We start from the raw sequence: 17,369 nt of genomic DNA, 5'->3' as shown, positions 1-17,369 counted from the left end.
GCTTTCCCTGAACAAGCGGCGGACCAGCTTTGAGAACTACTGTTCTAAAAATCTCAGGATTTGTTGGGCAAATCTCATGAGGTTTTGAGCTCTGCTTCATGATTTTTGATCTCGAGACGGTTCAGCTCAGGATTTTTGATTTTCTGAGATTGCAAATACTGAGAAGATCATGGAAGATGCACGATACTTAACAGCCTTGCAAACCTCTTGATGCTTTACTGCATTATATGTATATCCCAAATAAGGAGTAGCGTGTAATAGCACCAACCCACGAATAGAGTCAGGAGCATCCCGGTTGTACTGGAAGTGGGGAGCAATTTGCTGCACCCTTTCAATACATAGCATGTTCCCAAGTGGTTGACCAACTCAGTAGGCTGAAGGAGCAAGAGCCATGGCTCCACCCACTCCCTCTCCCTCTTCAGCCACTTGTCCTAATGGATCAGCAGCTGGTCAGTGTAGATAAAATCATGATTTTTTAAAAATAATTTAAAACCTGACATTTAAAAAATGTTAAATAATGATTTTTATTTAAATTGATTATATTTAGATCAGGTTTTTTTTAATTTCCATTTTTCTAGTTCTTTACTTTCTTACCACTTTAAACTGCTAATGTAGATGTTTTGTGGTTGTTTCTTTAATTAGTTTCCAAACTCTGTGTAGTGGTGTTAGAATTTCATTAGTCATAGTAGTAAATGTTAGCAGAATTTCAGATTTACATGGAAATTTTTTTATTTTATTTTTTTTTACTAAAAAGTTTCACACTTAAATTCCTCATCTGTGCTGAAAAGGAAAAGTCCAAGGTTTCAATGCTTCTCTTATTATGAACAAAACAAATTCAGACACAAAACCAATAAGCGAACAGTCCATGTTATATCTGCCACTTTCTGATATATTAAACTTCCACAAGTCAAGAAGGCTGAAATACTTAGACCAGGCCATATTTCTCTACCAAAATTCACAGTTTGAAGTCAATGGGTGCTTTGGAAAATCCCACCCTCAGCTCCCTAAATCCTAGGGTTTAGGATCCTAATTTTAGGCTCCTATTTTTGAAAATTTTGGTCTATGTGCATAAAAAAAGTTCACCAATAACTTTGCTAATGTATTGAAAGTCTAAATTACTTTTCATTGTTAATGCTGAAGCTATTTTGTTCTGCATGACAATATTTTATGCTACAAAGACTGGTTTTAATAAAATGCAATTTTAATGGCTGCTGCCGCAAACGTTTTTGCACATGCTTAAACTTTAAGCACACTGGTTGTCCCACTGAAGTCAAGTGGTGTATTCATAGGAATAAAGTTACCTATGTACATGTTTCTAGGATCAGAGCCTTAATTTGCATTTTTGAAAACCCAACATTTATAATCTGGTTCATTATAAGTTTTAATATGATGTTACAATGACATTTTCAAATTTGCTTGACAAAGCCTGAAGCTAATTTTTATTAAAAATAAAGTCTTCTATAGTAGTGTCTAAGAATGAAATAAGTAAGAATGGAACCCCATTGGGCTATACCAGGGGTCTCAAACACGCGGACCACGGAGTTATTTTCTGCTGCCCGCCAGCTCCCCGCAGTCCCCAGCGTTTACCTAGAGCAGCTCCGGCCGGCCGGCGCGCATGAGGGGCAAGGGCAGGTTCCCCGCCTGCCTGCCTACCCTGCCCCCACGCTGCTCCAGGAAGCAGCCGGGACCTGGGGGAGGGGGGACACAGGGATCTGTGTGTTTCCCTGGCCGCTCCTCCAGGTACCTCCCCCGAAGCTCCTATTGGCCACGGTTCCCCGTTCCCAACCAACGTGAGCTGTGGGGGGCGGTGCCTGAAGGCGCGGCCAGGGCAACACACAGACCCCTGTCCCCCCCCCACGCCCCCAGGTTCCAGCTGCTTCCTGGAGCGGCGCAGGGGTAGGACAGGCAGGCAGGCAGGGAGCCTGCCGTGCACGCTGGGCCGGAGCCCACCCACCAAACCCCTCCTGCACCCCAACCTCCCTGCCGCACCCCACACCCTTCCTGCACCCTGAGCCCCCTGTCCTGAGCCCCCTGCTGCACCCCGCACTCCTCCTACACCTTCTGGGGGCAGGGATGGGACAGAGTTGGGGTGGGAATTTCAGGGAAGGAGTTGGAATGGGGGCTGGGAAGAGGTGGGGCAGGGGCAGGGCCTCATGGAAGGGGCGGGGCCTCATGGAAGGGGCGGAGTGTGGGCGGGGCCAGGGCAGCATGTGGGGGGGTCAGTGATGCAGCCCACAGGCCAAATGTACTAGTCCTCATGTGGCCTTTGTGGTCATTTGAGTTTGAGACCCCCTAGGCTAGATACTCTACACACAGAGTAAGAGACAATCACCATTCCAAAGAGCACACAGTGTAAATAGACAAGACAGACACAGAGTGAGGTAGGTGACCAGATGTCCCGATTTTATAGGGACTGTCCTGATTTTGGGGTCTTTTTCTTATATAGGCTCCTATTACCCCACCCCTTGTCCCAATTTTTCACATTTGCTGTCTGGTCACCCTAGAGTGAGGGAAGGGGTATAACACACACAGTGAACAATGTGATGGTAGCAAACATGTTAGCTCCACAATTTTTTTTTTCAGGTGAGGGGAGGGGAGAAAGGGGGTTTGGTTTAAGAGGAATAAGCTAAAAAACGGAAAGAAAAGCAAAGGGAGAGGGAATATTCAAAGGAAGGAGAGAGACAGCAGGGGAGAAGATAAGAAGGGCAGGTGGATTGAAGCGGAGGTGAAGCAATTGTGAGAGAGGAGAAAGGAGAGGGTTGGAGCAAACAGCGACTCAGTACAGGGCAGAGAAAGTCTAATCAAAGCTGTAGAATGTTCTATGGGTGTCCAAACCATGATATGAAATCACTCTACCCTGCATATGATGTTCATCACTGTGCTCCCTCTAGTACCCTGAAGTAGGGTCAGGATACCCCTAATGTTACGCTACAGAATCTTTATATTTCTGTGATATAATCCATTATTCCACAAGAGGTCCTAACAAAGTCAAGGTGCTACTCAATCTGAACAAGAGTACAAGCGTCTGGCCCCTACATTATTTTAAACAATAGAACTCTAGTTTGCCAGTGATCTCAAAAGACCATTATGATGATGGGCAGAGTTAACCAGAGCAGGCTGGGAAATATATATTTATGGCAGAGGAAAGGCGGTCGGGAGAGAAAGGAGTCAATAGAAATGACATGGTTTTCACTTTTGTCCAAATCTTTGGGGTTTTGTCAACAAACCTCAAAAACCTCAAAACCAAATGTTTTCCAGAACTTTTAGTTTTTGAGTTTTTTGGTTTTTTAGCAAAAATCAAAAATATTTCAACAACTTACATTTTTGTGAAAAATTCTAATTTGTTGAAAAAGTTATTTCCCATCAAATAAGCATCTTAACAGAAGGTTTTTTTTAAACCAGCTGTAGACATAACTTTGAGATTCCAATCTTATTACTTTGTCTTGGGATAAAACAATGTTTCAGTAACCTTCTATCTCCTGTGTTCCCCAAACAAAGAAAATCCAGCATAGGTCACACAAATCATAGGAAAATGTTTTCCATGTTGAAATAGTGGGATATCCTTCAAATACTATACTGGAATAGAAAACTTTTTAAAAAGACTATTTACACGTATCAGTACTCTTCGTTGAAGTTTTCCTTTTCCTACGAGATCACTCTCACTGCAGAATTTTTTTGTCATATAATTCTATCTAGGAGCCAACTTTTGTCCAGCATGCTCTGGGCTCAGCTCCCAGAACCTGCACATGTTCGAAGATCCATGGTGAAGAGAGATTCACAAACTTTTCAGAGTACACCCTGCAGAGTTAGTTGGGGTCAGTGTACATAGCTTCTAGCCATTTTCTGGCCCCTAACTTACTCTTCTCCTTTAGGACACTCCACACACACATCCCCATCCTTGCAGAGAGCGCTCCACAACATCTGAAAAATTGAGGACACATTTCCACAAAACCAGCTCATCCTTCCACAGTCAGGTGGGGAGAGCACCCTCTATGCATGTCAGCTCAGGGACACAATCCATCCAAAATTACGATAATGAACAAACTCTCATACTGTTACTGTTTGTGTGGCACAGTATGTATGAACATTCTACAGTATAATTTTTAATATAATGCCTTTAATTGTAGCCTGGTTTTATGTGATTTTATTTCTACATATTACAATGCATGTGGTATTTTATTTAAATTGATACTAAGACAAGTTTTCTTCACAGAAATATTTATATTCAACAAATTTCCACAATAAATCTCACTCATGGACTGGCTCACTCTTCTAAACCAAGCACAAAAAGTGATTATAGAGTCATGCACTCACATCTGTAATATTTGCTAAGTTTTGTGGAATCATGGCAAGTTCTAAAAGCAGCTTCACTTCTTATAATCCTTTGCAGGGGCATGCCAAAATTATACAAAGGGAGAACTTTTTAATTCACAAAGCAGCATTGTTATTGAAATGTACCTCAAGGTTGAACTCCTTAAAATATTTAATTTAAATATAAGGTTGGGCTAAAATCAGTAGCATAACCTCTAACTGGATAGTACAGCCTAATAATGTAAAGCAGTTCCATGGTTTATTTTGGTGCCCCCTAAAGACTAAATGAACACCAACCAGGCTATTTCACACATTTTATTCTAGTAATTTAAACAACTGATAATAGAAAACAATCCCCTTTAACCAGATACGGAAAATATATAACTAATGTCTGATTTCATTATCAAAAAGATCTAAAATAGCTGCGAAGGGGGGAAGTTAGAGTACCTCCGTAACTTTTTATTTTTGATCTATGGAAATTATCCTGGCAGGGTAATAAAGAAGCAACTTAATTTCTATAATTTCTTTAAACATTTCTATCCTATGATGCATATAAGAAATTCACTGAAGTTGAGGACGTGTGCGCTAACACCATAGTTGGAGGTTACACTTTACCACGAATTAGTACATAACTATGGACCTGGTTCTCCAAATACTACTGAAAATAGAGAATAATCTCATTTGGAAACATTTGTTCAGGTCTAAATGCCACAATCCTGCCACTGAATCCATATAGTGTGACACTTTCACTGGTGCTCATCTGGCTAGGCAGTGTGCATCGTTGATGGGTCCAGGAGCAATGGGGACACCCCCACAAGTGGGGGGGAGAGAGAGAGCTCAGGCAGGAGCAGCTGCGGCACAGCTCCTGCACTTCGCCAGGTTCTCCCTCCCCATAGCATATGTGTATGGGAGAGGGGGGAAGGTGCTGCTTCTTTCTCATTTCTCACCCCCGTTCCCTGTGCTGTGGGATGGGGGAGGGGCCCTGTACTGCCTACTGCTGCTTCCATTGGACATGGAGGGTGGGGATGGGGCAGCTCATTACTTCTCCCCTACCGGGCAGCAAGAAGGTGAAGGTTATGTCTGTTTGGTGCTTGGGAGCAGCCATGTTAGGCTCTTTTCCAGGCCCCCCCTTCTCTAGTGAGCTAGATCTCTTAGGATGCCAGGAGAAAGCTGATTGCCAAGTTTTCTTCAGGCTCTGGAAGGGATTTTTCCCCATATGACAGAACTGTCAAATTTCTGTGTGGGATTTTTCACCTTCCAGCCAGCATCCTGGAGGTCCAGATTTAGGGTTTAAATAACATCTGTCATGACTTTAAAAGTTTCTAGTACGGTTGGTGGGTTCAAAAGGGTCCGAGGTGAGATCCATGTAACCCAATGGGCTGCTTGAGCAAGGACCCCAAGCACAGCATTGCACAAGAAGAGGGTATGCTCATGTCTCACACACTGTGAGGTCCCCTCATCTCTTCTACCTCCTGCATGGAAGAGGGGGAACAGTTTGGCACCCTGGCTTCCAGCCAGGGTTCCTGGGCAGGCCTGAATGGGCATAGCCCTCACTTCCACCCTCACGTCTGCCAAGCTGAAGCCATTGATGATCAATTGAAACCTGCTCTAGAACAGCCCTTCCAGGTAATTTACAAAGTTTTAATAAAGTTGCAGCCTCCGCATATAACCGTACTGTGGCATATATGCCTCATTGTTTGGAAATCAATGGGATTCTGCCAACACTTTTCAAATTGCAGGACTGGGGCCTTAGTTAAAACCATGATTTTAAAGGGCTTGCACAGGTGTAACTGAGAACAGAATTTGGCACGGGGTGGGGATCTCTTAACCTCTCTTACCAATAACCCTCGAGAATATTAAAAAAATGTTTTTAGTTTTCAATATTTTAGAATAGTGAATATCCATTTCCTAGACAATGAGTATTTTATAGTCAGATTTTAGTCAATTTCATTTGCAGACTACTATAATGTAGGGCAGGGGTGGCCAACCTGAGCCTGAGAAGGAGCCAGAATTTACCAGTGTACATTGCCAAAGAGCCACAGTAATACATCAGCAGCCCCTGCATCAACTCCTCCACCCCCAGCTCCCAGCATCTCCCACCCACCTGCAGCCCCACCAATCAGCACCTCCCAATCAGCTGTTTTGTGGTGTGCAAAAGGCTGTGGGAGGGAGGGGGAGGAGGGAGGTCATGGCAGGCTCAGAGGATGGGGTGGGAAGGAGTGGAGTGGTAATAGGGCCTGTGGCAGAGCCAGGGGTTGAGCAGTGAGCACCCCAGGGCACATTGGAAAGTTGGCACCTCTAGCTCCAGCCCTGGATCGGTGCCTGTACAAGGAGCCACATATTAACTTCTGAAGAGCCACAGGTTGGCCACCCCGATCTACGGGCTTCATCCAAAGCCCATTGAAGACAGTGGGAGTCTCTCCAATGACTTCAATGAGTTTTAGATCAAGCCCTATAAAAATACTGAAATGTCTGAGCTGCAAACACTTCAGGTGGATATTTTAAAATATGTACTGTTTACCACAGAATTTTTCTTGTGGAACACTACAGAAATATTTAAATTGTTTTTAGGTTTTGGACCAAATTTGATTTGAATCTAAGTTTGTAAGGATGTTAAGTTATATTTAAAATGTCAGTTAAATGGTCAGTTTTCCTTACAAATCATCTATACAATTTTAAAACCCACTATCTTGAGATTCGGCCTCCCAGGAAGTTAATGAACTATCTGCGCAAAAAAGGGTCTCCGTGATTAGCCCTCAATATTATTCAAAAAATATACAGCAGAAAATTGACAAAACAAAAGGTAAAACAATAACCAGAGATTCTGAATAGAGATTGCTTTTTTTAAAAAATAGATCCTGTTTACTTAACAGCTCAAAATGTAGGCTGCATAATGTTAAGGGCAGGAATCTACCTATTCTGTCTATAAAATGCACACACATTACAGTGCTGAATAGACATAGTAACCAAACTGGAAATGTGTTGACAGCAAATTATAGTGTAAAGGATGCAGAGACCAAAACTTAAAGGCCAACTGTAGAAAATACTCTTGTGCTTGTAAGATACTCCAAAGATTGACACACAAAGAACAAAGAAAAATGTTGATTTAAAAAACTGAGCTGGATGGAGGGGAGTTTAAAAATTAACTCTGACTTGGGAATCTAATGCTTTGAAAATGAAGGAGGAATGAATGAAGATGAATTCTGGATAGAGTGGGAATGCAAGTGCTCTGGAGAAAGAAGGGGAAGGAGTGCTCAGGAGGAAGGTGATGGGGCTGAGAGTCCTGTAAAGGAAGAGAAGAAAGGAAGGAGAAGCAGAAAAAAGGACAGTGCTAAAGGGAATGCTCTGGAGAAAAGAGGAGGAAGGTACTGAAGTCAGAAGTGGTAAGGTGGAGAAATAATCTTGAATGCTCTCTGGAAGAGGTGGGAAAGTAGAAAGGGAACTGAGAGTGGTCAGGAGAGAAGGAGGTTGGTGAAAGGGGAAGAAGGTGTGAGTGCTTCAAGGGACTGGGGAAAGGTTCAGGAAAAGGTGAGAGAATTCTGGGGAGAGGGTGAAATGTGAGTACTCTATGAAGGAAGAGGCAGCATGAGGACAACGGAAAGCAGTGGAATGTGCAGGAGGTGTTAATATCCTGCAGAGGAGGAGGAAGAGATGGTGTGAAGGTCCTAGAGAGAAGAGGAAAGTGAAGGAGGAGTTGGATGGGCTCTGCAAAGAAGACAGCAGCACAAGAGCTGTGGGGAGAGATAAATCGTTCAGGAGGAAGTTTGAGCGCCAAGGAGAAGGCAAGAACAGGACTATGCACTTACTTTAAGTAGCTTGCAGCGGATCTGCGCGGAGACCATGTGGCTGTTGCGAAGGTTGCCTACCCTGAACATAAGGGTAAGTTTGCCATCCCGCATGGAGATGACAGCATGCTCACTGAACATCAGTGTCTCTGCCCGCTTCTTAGGCTGTGACATCTTGATAAACATGCAGCCAATGAGGAAGGCATCCACGATAGAGCCCAGGATGGACTGGAAGAGGAAGAGGATGATGCCCTCGGGGCATTTGTCAGTGATATAGCGGTAGCCATACCCAATGGTAGCCTCAGTTTCAATAAAGAACAGGAAGGCGGAGGGGAAATTGTAGACATTGGCCACACAGGGAGTGTAGTTATCATCATGGGCTTTGTTCAGATCACCCCGCATGTAAGCGATGAGCCACCACATGGAGGCCATGAAGAGCCAGGCCACAGTGTACGTGAGGATGAAGATAAAGAGGTTCCAGCGCCACTTGAGGTCCACCAGGGTGGTGAACAGGTCCGACAGGTAGCGGCTTGTCTCGCTGCCCAAGTTGCCATGCTGCACATTGCAACGGCCATTCTTGTCCACAAATCGCTGCCTCTTTCTCCTAGGAGCTGCTGCTGCAGCTTGCTGCTGGTGGAAGCCTGAGCCACTGGAAGAGGTGGTCACTACCTGGTAATCGTCCCCGAATTTCCTTCGGAGTGCAGACATAATACGGAGGGGCTAGCCAGAGTCACCAGAAAGGAGGCACTTCTGGGCTTGCACAGCACAAGGGGGGAGGGTCTGCCGCTCCCCTTCACTCTCTACTTTTCTGCTCCTCTCTCTCCCTGCCTCTTTCCTTCCCTGTTTCTCTGCCCTTCTGCATTTTTCCGTCTCCCTTCCTCTTTCCTATTCCCTCTCCTTACCTCCTCTTTTCTTTCCCTTCCTGCTTCTCTCCTCACTCCCCTCCTTTTTTCAGATGCTTCCTCTTTTTCTTTCTGCAGCCCCTTACTTTCCAATCGCTTCCTAACAGGCAGAACCTTCCCTTCCCCCCCCCCCTTAAAACCAAGAGCCACACAAAGACATTCAGTCCCGTTTTACCTTTGTGCAGCTCGCTCGCTCTGTATCTCCCTTATTCCACTTCCCTCTGCTACACCTGCATGTCAGAGGGGGAAAGTAGATGTATTCCGAGCAAACTAGCTGCAAAGCCTGCAATGAGAGGGGCAGATACTTGCCCCTCTCCTCCCTGTCTTCCTCCTCCACGGCGCTATCCTTTGGCGAGGACCGGGCACAAAGGTCTCTCTTCCCAGGCTCAGTGCACCCCTAGAAAGACGGGGAAGGGCAGCCTTCCTAATCCCCCCACCCAGCAAGATGCAGCAAGGGAGTCTCTTTCTGGCCGGGCTCTCACTATCAGCCACTCCCAGCCGCACACAAGTCAAGCACATGGACGGAGAGGCGATCGGCGAGCACCAGGCGAGGCGCCCCAATCCCCGGGAGGAGGCAGCTTCCTAGCTGCGCCTCAGGAGCTGCTCGCCTCTCTTCTCAGCCCCGGTTCTGCGGCTTACAGGAGGGCTTGAGATACGGGTCCCCCGTTATCCTCCGGCGGCGGCTGGTAGCAAGCAGAGAGCCCCAGGGAGCTCAGCAGGAAGGACCCCCTGTTGGGCTGGCAGCTTCTCCCCTTCCTCTGCAAGCCGCGGGGCGGGGGTTACAGCCTGTCGGTTGCTCCCGGTCCGGTTTTTAGCTGGAACAGAAATCGTGCTCCAGGGGTCTTTTCCTCCTCATGCTAGCGGGCAGCGAGACTCGCGCTGTGGCGAGGTAGCGGCAGCGGCCCCGGAGCTGTGCGCGCGGCGGCGCGTGCGAGGAGCTGCGGAGCTCGGCGAGCCCCGCCTGCCCCTGCCTGCTCTGCACCTCCGCTGCTCCTCAGTTGGCTCTGCAGTGCCGGGCAGCACCGCCACCCCGGAGCCCCCAGAGCCACGGGGCTCCCCCCAGCGGCTCCCGGACCCGCCTCCCTCCTACCCTGGCTCCCGCAGAGCAACAACTGCCGCGGAGGAGGCTAACGGGCTACGGTTTATGGCTCGCGTCTCACTGGCTTGGGAGCCGACAATTGTGGCACCTCAGCAGCAGCTGAGGCAGCGCTCCGTGCAAATGAGTTGTGTCCCCCCCCCCGCCAATGCAGAACATATGAGAGAGTCGCCACGTGATTTTTGCCCACACGTGGGGGGCGCAAAGACCCTCACAGTACCGCAATATGTTCCCTCCCCGCTCTATGCACCGCCCTCCTCCCCAAATATTCCCTAAATTCTCTGTCCTCTCAAACCCTCCGTTTTCCCTGCCTCACACCCCTCGGCTTCCCCCCACACTCCAGCGCTGCTCCTTTCCCTCAGGTCTCTCACCTCTCCTCACACTCCCCCTCCAGCCTAGCCCCTTTCCCCAAACACCCTTTGCTGTGCCCCAAGGCTCTCAGTTCTCCCCCACTGCCTACCCCTTGTTCTCCCATCTCTATCTCCCCACACTCCTCCCTCTGCCCTCCCCTTCATATCCCCCACCTCCCATTCTGCCTTCCATCTAAATACCCCTGCCTCCCTAATTCACCTCCTCCCAGTCCCCCTCTCCTGAGCTCCCCTCAGCCAAAGCAACTCCCACCCTGCACATGTCCCTCCAGTTCCCTTTTGTGCCTTGCCCTCTCCAAGGTCCTCTCCTCTCCCAGGTTTCAGCTTCCCTCTCCTACTGGTCTTGTATCCCACCCATGGATGAACTAGGGGTCACCAGGGCTGGCTCTAGGTTTTTTGCCGCCCCAAGCTCTGAGAGCGCAACTGCCCAAGAAAGAAAGAAAGGAAGGAAGGAAGGAAGGATGGATGGATGGATGGATGGCCGGAATGCCGCCCCTGGAATTGTGCCGCCTTAAGCACGTGCTTGCTTTGCTGGTGCCTAGAGCTGGCCCTGGGGGTCACCAAATGAAATTAAAAGGCAGCAGGTTTAAAAGAAACAAAAGGAAGTATTTTTTCACGCAATGCATAGTCAACCTGTGGAACTCTTTGCCATAGGATGTTGTGAAAGTGAGGACTATAACAGGGTTCAAAAAAGAACTAGATAAATTCATGAAGGATAGGTCCATCAATGGCTATTAACCAGGATGGGCAGGGATGGTGGCACTAGCCTCTGTTTGCCAGAAGCTGGGAATGGGCGGCAGGGGATGGATCACTTGATGATTTATCTGTTCTGTTCATTCCCTCTGGAACACCTGGCATTGGCCACTGTCAGAAGACAGGATACTGGGTTACATGGACCTCTGGTCTGACCCAGTAGGGCCGTTCCTGTGTTTTTTTCACACCCATGGGGCTGTGCATGGGCCAGCTCCCCTTCTTTCCCTCTTGGCAGTGGGGTGTGGTATAGGAGTGCCTGGGGCTGGCTCAGTCTCCTCTCTTGCTCCTCTGCTCTGATTTAGCAGGATTGGTTTGCTGGTGTTGGTAGGACTTTCAGCTGCCCAGCAAGGCAGAACAGCCCCTAGAGCAGGGATACTCAAACTGAGGTTCTGGAACTGCAAGTGGATCTTTAATGTGATATTAAAATACTGTGTGGTAGAATATGTAGTACTATAGTAAAGGAAACAATGAATTCACAAGACTCTGGCTCTTTCTGGTAATGTTGATTGCTAATTCCTGAACCACTAAGGTCTGTGTATCACTGCCCCAGAGGCAGGTGGGTGCATTCCACTGAGCCCAAGGATTCAACAGTTGATGGGCAACAAGCACTCCCATGCTGCAGCCCCCAACAGTGAATTTTACCAGCCTCCCCGCCCCCCCCACAAAAGGTCAGGAGAGGGAGAGCAATACACCCCGCCTCCCCAACATTATGCTCATACAATCACCAGGCCAATATACCCACAGCACAGATACAGGACACCATGGAGCTTTTTTACTTTTCTAATAAAAAGCTGATGTTGTTGAGCTCCAGAGATAACACTATGGTTTGGGATTGGGCTGATCAGACACTTCCTATTCTAGGGCCCCATCTCATCCAATTGAACCTTTTCAGCATGAGGGCCAACTACTCTCAGGAGGCATGGGTAACCACTGCCTGGTTACAGCTGCATTGAAAGAAACAGTTAAAGCAGCAGTTTGCTCTGACATTTTTATTTTTACAACTTAATAGCTGGTTGCTTAAAGTTTAAACGTGTGTGGAGGTGGCAATAAAATAAGTTCCTGCGTTCTTTCCTTTAAAAAAAATACCCTCTTTGTGTTTAAAGAAAGCGCTCATAAAATTTTCTATTGATGAACTTTTACCTGTGTCACTATTTTTTGCCCTTCCATAACTTTTTGAGAGAATCTCATTAACCCAGGGCTTGGCAAACTTTTTGGCCCGAGGCCTACATCTGGGTATGGAAATTGTATGATGGTCCATGAATGCCCACAAAATTGGGATTGGGGGGCAGGAGGGGCTGAGGGCTCTGGCTGGGGGGCAGGCTCTAGAGTGAGGCTGGGGAGGAGTGGTTTGGGGTGTAGGAGGGTGCTCCGAGCTGGGACTGAGGGGTTCAGAGTATGGGAGGGGGATCAGGGTAGGGGTGTGGGAGGGGATCAGAGGTACAGGCTTTGGGCGGTGCTTACCTCGATGCAGCTCCTGGAAGCAGTGGCATGTCACCCCCTCCGTTCCTACAAGGAGGTGTGGTCAGGTGGCTCTGCGTGCTGACTGTCCACACACGCCACCCCTGCAGCTCCCATTGGCTGCAGTTCCTGGCCAGTGGGAGCTGCAGGGGTGGCGCTTGGGGCGGGGGCAGTGTGCGGAATCCCCTGGCTGCCCCTATGCATAGGAGCTGTGGGGGGACATGCTGCTGCTTCCGGGAGCCCCGGGGCCACACAGGCAGAGTGGCCCCAGACCCTGCTGTGCAGCTGGAGTGCAGGAAAAGGGCAAGCCCCGATCCCATGCCCCAGCTGGAACTCGAGGGCCAGATTAAATGGACTGGCAGGCCGTAGTTTGTCCACCCCTGCATTAACCCCTCATATGTTACACAGCTGTCCCTTCTTGCACCTATTAGTGCCCACAGCCCTTGGTTTCCTTTCTTTGGCTTTTCCCCCTTATTCTCCATAACACATTTCTTTAGGGAGGCTGAGGGAGAGCCTACTATGCGCAGGCGGCTGCTTTCCTGCCTGCAGCAGTGGGCAGCTGTGGGACGCCAGTGGGCAGGCTGCGCAGCTGATGGGGGGCTGGAGGCCGTGGGGAGGAGGGAGCAGAGAGGAAAGGGCGACTGCTTGGGGAGCTGCAGTCGGAGTGCGCTGCTAGCTGGGCTCCTGACACAGCTGAGGCGGTAGCTCACTCCTCCAGACACAAACGGGACACTTAGGGATCTGCCCCGGGGAGTGAGACAGCCCTGTGCTACGCGTAGCTGAAGCGTGGGAAGGCGGGGAATGGAGAGGAGAAGCACCTGGCAGAGGGAGAGCAGGGGGAGCTGTCACTAGATTTGAGGGGGGGGGGAGCACGGCTAGCAGTCCACTGGTGCCCTCACTGAAACGTCCTAAAGTTTAGGCTCCTTGGTGGCGGACGCGTGGGTGGGGGTCCGGGCCCAGCGACGCTTTGCTGCCGCAGCGCAACCGCCGCTGCTCTCCCACGCCACCTGCTGGCGGAGCTCCGCTCCCGTCCGGAGCGCCAGTGGCCCGGGGAGCTTGCCTATAGCGGGTGCCGCAGGTTGAGCCATAGCCGGGCGTCCTCAGCCTGCATTAGCAGCAGCCCTCCCTGGAGTCTAGAGGGCATCAGGGTGCCAAGAGCAAAGCTCAGCCCATCCCCAGATCTTTTCCTTCCCCCTGTGGCAGGCAACGGCAGCTTGTCCCCACCCTGACTCTGAGCCAGGTGTCCCATGGAGACAGAGCAGTCCCCGGCTCTGCCCCCTTGCATGGTGAGGGGAGCCTTTACCCCCTGCTCTGTCACGGTACATGCCTATGCCTACTGCGCAAAGGAGCTGCGAGGGGACAGGCACAGACTCAGAGATGCAGCCAGTGTGGTGTCATAATCTGCTTCCCTGGCACTGGAGCACAACACCCAGCTCAATTGCCAGCTCTTTGGGGCAGGCAGGGACTGGGCCGGCTCTAGGTTTTTTGCCGCCCCAGAATGGTGCTGGTCCATCATGACGGGCTTGTTGTCCATACCAGTACAACTAAATAACAGCAGCTGACTTCTGTAGAACATCCTACCTTTCCCTCCTCCAACCACCTGTGCAGAGACCTCCTGGGTAAATTTTCCTGGGCCTGTCCCTGGAGCATGCCCAGGAGGAATATGGAGACCTTCTTTTGTTTAAATATTTTAACATGAGCAAATTTGAGTGTGATTTCTATGTACTCTGAATATTATCATACATTAATTACAGAGATATTAAATAAAACAAAAGTATCAAAACACAACAGGAAATTAACAAAAACTACATTAAATTACAGATAAAGTTGCTCCAAAATAAAGACTGTCAGTTACTTAAAGTGAAGGAAAATAAAAATTGAGTCTTCATATCTACGAAGTTACTAATTTGAAGAACATAGCACATTTATTTTCAATCAGGATTCCAAGGATTTATGTGATATAATCATGTGTATCCATTTCTCAAAAACATACTTTGTTTCTCACCATTGGCTGCTAACAGCATCATTGTCAACTTGCTTATAAGCACAGGTTGAAAGATAAAGATGATTTCCCATATATATAATGTTTCATAGACTAAGGCTATTATGTGAAAAAAATCAATTATGAATTATTTTAATGTATATTGTTGGTGAGAAAATTGTATATATTCAATGTACTTATGTAGTGATTTAAAATATTTTTATTAAAATATTTACTATTTAATTTTGAGATTATTTTATAAAATAGTTTTGTTAATGCTAAATATATATTTATGTTATTTCCTACTAATAACAACAAATATAAGTGATTTCAAATTATTTTATTTTCTAGTTTATTGTCTAAGCTATGGTATAGCTGTGGCATACTGACTAAAATCATTTTGCCTTTTAATAAGTAAGTGTTCACAGTTAAGGCTGTGAAGAATTTTAGCATCATAAGTGAGGAATGAAGTACTTGGGTAAGTACTGTAACAGCTAGTCAGTCTTTTGGGGCTGAGGTCTGTGAAGCACTTTGCAATACAGTCAAGACAGCATTCTGTGAAGACAGTGTACAGCCCTCATGAAAGTCCATCAAACAGTGATGTATTAGGTCATCCAGGCCTTGCCACTCCAGATTGTCTCTGTATTATTTTTCCCCAATGTTTTGTGTAGTCTACTTTTAAATGTCCCAGATGATGGGTTTCCCACTACTCTTGGGATACTATTCCAAATGTAATTCAGTTCACTGTCAGGATATCTTTCCTAATATTCAGCCTGCGTTCTCTCTTTAAGAAATACATTTTCACATTATTCCTAACATCTTTTGCCACCCTATATAATTCCCTTTTTTGCCCCCTGGCACTGCACTTTTAAAATATTTGCACTATCATATCCCTCCCCCACTTCCTTTAATTACTTCTTAGACAAACTATAAATATTCAGCTGTTTTAATCTGGCCATTATGGGGTCATGGGATTGGCCAGTGCAGAGGGTGGGGAGAGGTGTCCAAGTACTAATCCTGGGGGAATTCTGTGCCACTGCGCGTGCACAGAGTTCATGGCCTCTGCAGATTTCTTTGCTTCCCCACAGAAAAATTACTTCTGACGGGGAAGCAAAGGGAAGCTGGAAATGTGGTCATGCATCCATGCCCCATCAGTGCAGACAGGTTGGTTTGGGCACCCAGAGCATCTGAAAGAGACATAAATCACCGCCGGGGGTGAGGGGAACTGGGCAGTTGTGCGTGTGAGAGAGAGACACACTCTGTCCCTCTCTCTTGCTATTGCAGCATACTCGGCGTGTAGGGATAGGGCTTTGGGATGTTTCTGAAGAGGTAGGTGTGGGGAAGGCTCTGTTCCCTCATGCAGAGCAGAATGTAGCAGCCTGCCTGCTTAGTGAATTATTCCCACAGATCTCAGCGGTGCCCTCCCAGAGAAATTCTCCAACTTAATACACTCAGCCTCTGGAAAGCAAAATGATTATACTCCGAGTATCTAGCCCTCTCTGGTTACTCCATACTCTTTTATATGGATATGCTTCTCAATTTAATTGTCTAGCTGAAGACCTTCAGAGAGAGGCCTCCACTTATTCTGATCACCAGCAGCAGGGAGTTCCATAGGTTCCAGCAGCTGTCATGTCAATGTGGAATGTAGCTGTTGCAGTATGGCCTGGGGTGAAAGAGTCTCTGAGATAGCTAATCTCTAGTCCATTTAGGGCTTTAAAGATTTGGATCAGGATCTAGGGCAGGACATAATATGTTTTCAGCACTCTTGCCCAGAAGGCAGGCTGTTGTGTACTGAACAAGAAGAGGGCATTGCGAAAGTCTAATCTGGGGGTGAAGAAACCATGGGTTACTTCTGTTGATCTTTCAATAGGAAAGAGCATAGTCTTCTAGCTAGCAAGAGATGGAAAATGGGATTTGATGCCACTGCTCTTGTTTGGACATCTAAGAGCAGCAGTGATTCCAAGAGGATCCAGAGATCACATGCCACCTTGCAACTGGAGTGCAAAAACCCTCAGGAGGAGGTGACATCATAGCTTCAGGCAACTTCCTCAAAGTGCTTTCTTCTTCCAGTCAGCATCATAGCTTTCTTTTTCCAGTCGAACTTGAGTCAGCTGCTTTTCATCCATTCATTTATACCTCCCAAACACTGGGACACCTAATTTCCCTGTTTTCATTAGATGTGAAAGAGATGTAAAGTTGAGTGTCACCAGCATATTCTTGACATCAAAGCCTGTTGCTTCTCACAAGCTCACTAGTGGTATAAGACATGTACAATAAACCAGACTTGGGACAGGATTGAGCTGCATGGAAATCCACATGCAAGAAGAACTGCCCATTGCACTCCTTGGAGATCTGTCTGAAAAGAATGAATGAATTCTATGCAATTCCACGCAACTCTGCCAGGTCTCCTAGCTGTGTCAGCAGCAGATCTCATCACTGGTTGTGTCAAAGGCTCCAATATGCATAAAAAATATCATCATGGATATTTTTTTTCAGTGGCTGTGAAGAGTTTATCCAACGGTGCCATCTCTGCATTATCTCCCAGTCTGAAGCCTGAATGTGAGGAGTTTGGTGTCCTGGAAGATGTCAAATGCACCTGGAATCTGTTCAGAACCAACTTGTTGATTACCTTTGTCCAAGAAAGAAATGTTGCAGCCAGGGCAGTAGATGGTATCACCATTTGCCTAGATTCTTGAGGAAGACTGAATTAAATTT

The 17,369-nt window shown here is 47.3% G+C and overlaps 1 protein-coding gene across 1 annotated transcript in view; it reads right to left on the bottom strand.

Annotated features, from left to right (window-relative positions):
- The window catches only part of KCNJ3 (potassium inwardly rectifying channel subfamily J member 3), a 204,670-nt gene extending 195,866 nt beyond the window's left edge, over window positions 1-8,804 (bottom strand). The window contains exon 1 of the mRNA XM_077829898.1: window positions 8,118-8,804. Coding sequence (XP_077686024.1) covers window positions 8,118-8,804 — 687 coding nt within the window. The remainder of the gene's footprint in view (window positions 1-8,117) is intronic.
- Window positions 8,805-17,369: the final 8,565 nt, after the last annotated feature.

Source organism: Eretmochelys imbricata, chromosome 11 (genome assembly GCF_965152235.1).
Source record: "Eretmochelys imbricata isolate rEreImb1 chromosome 11, rEreImb1.hap1, whole genome shotgun sequence".
NCBI classification, from domain to species: domain Eukaryota; kingdom Metazoa; phylum Chordata; order Testudines; family Cheloniidae; genus Eretmochelys; species Eretmochelys imbricata.
This window is presented reverse-complemented; position numbering and strand designations above follow the sequence as displayed.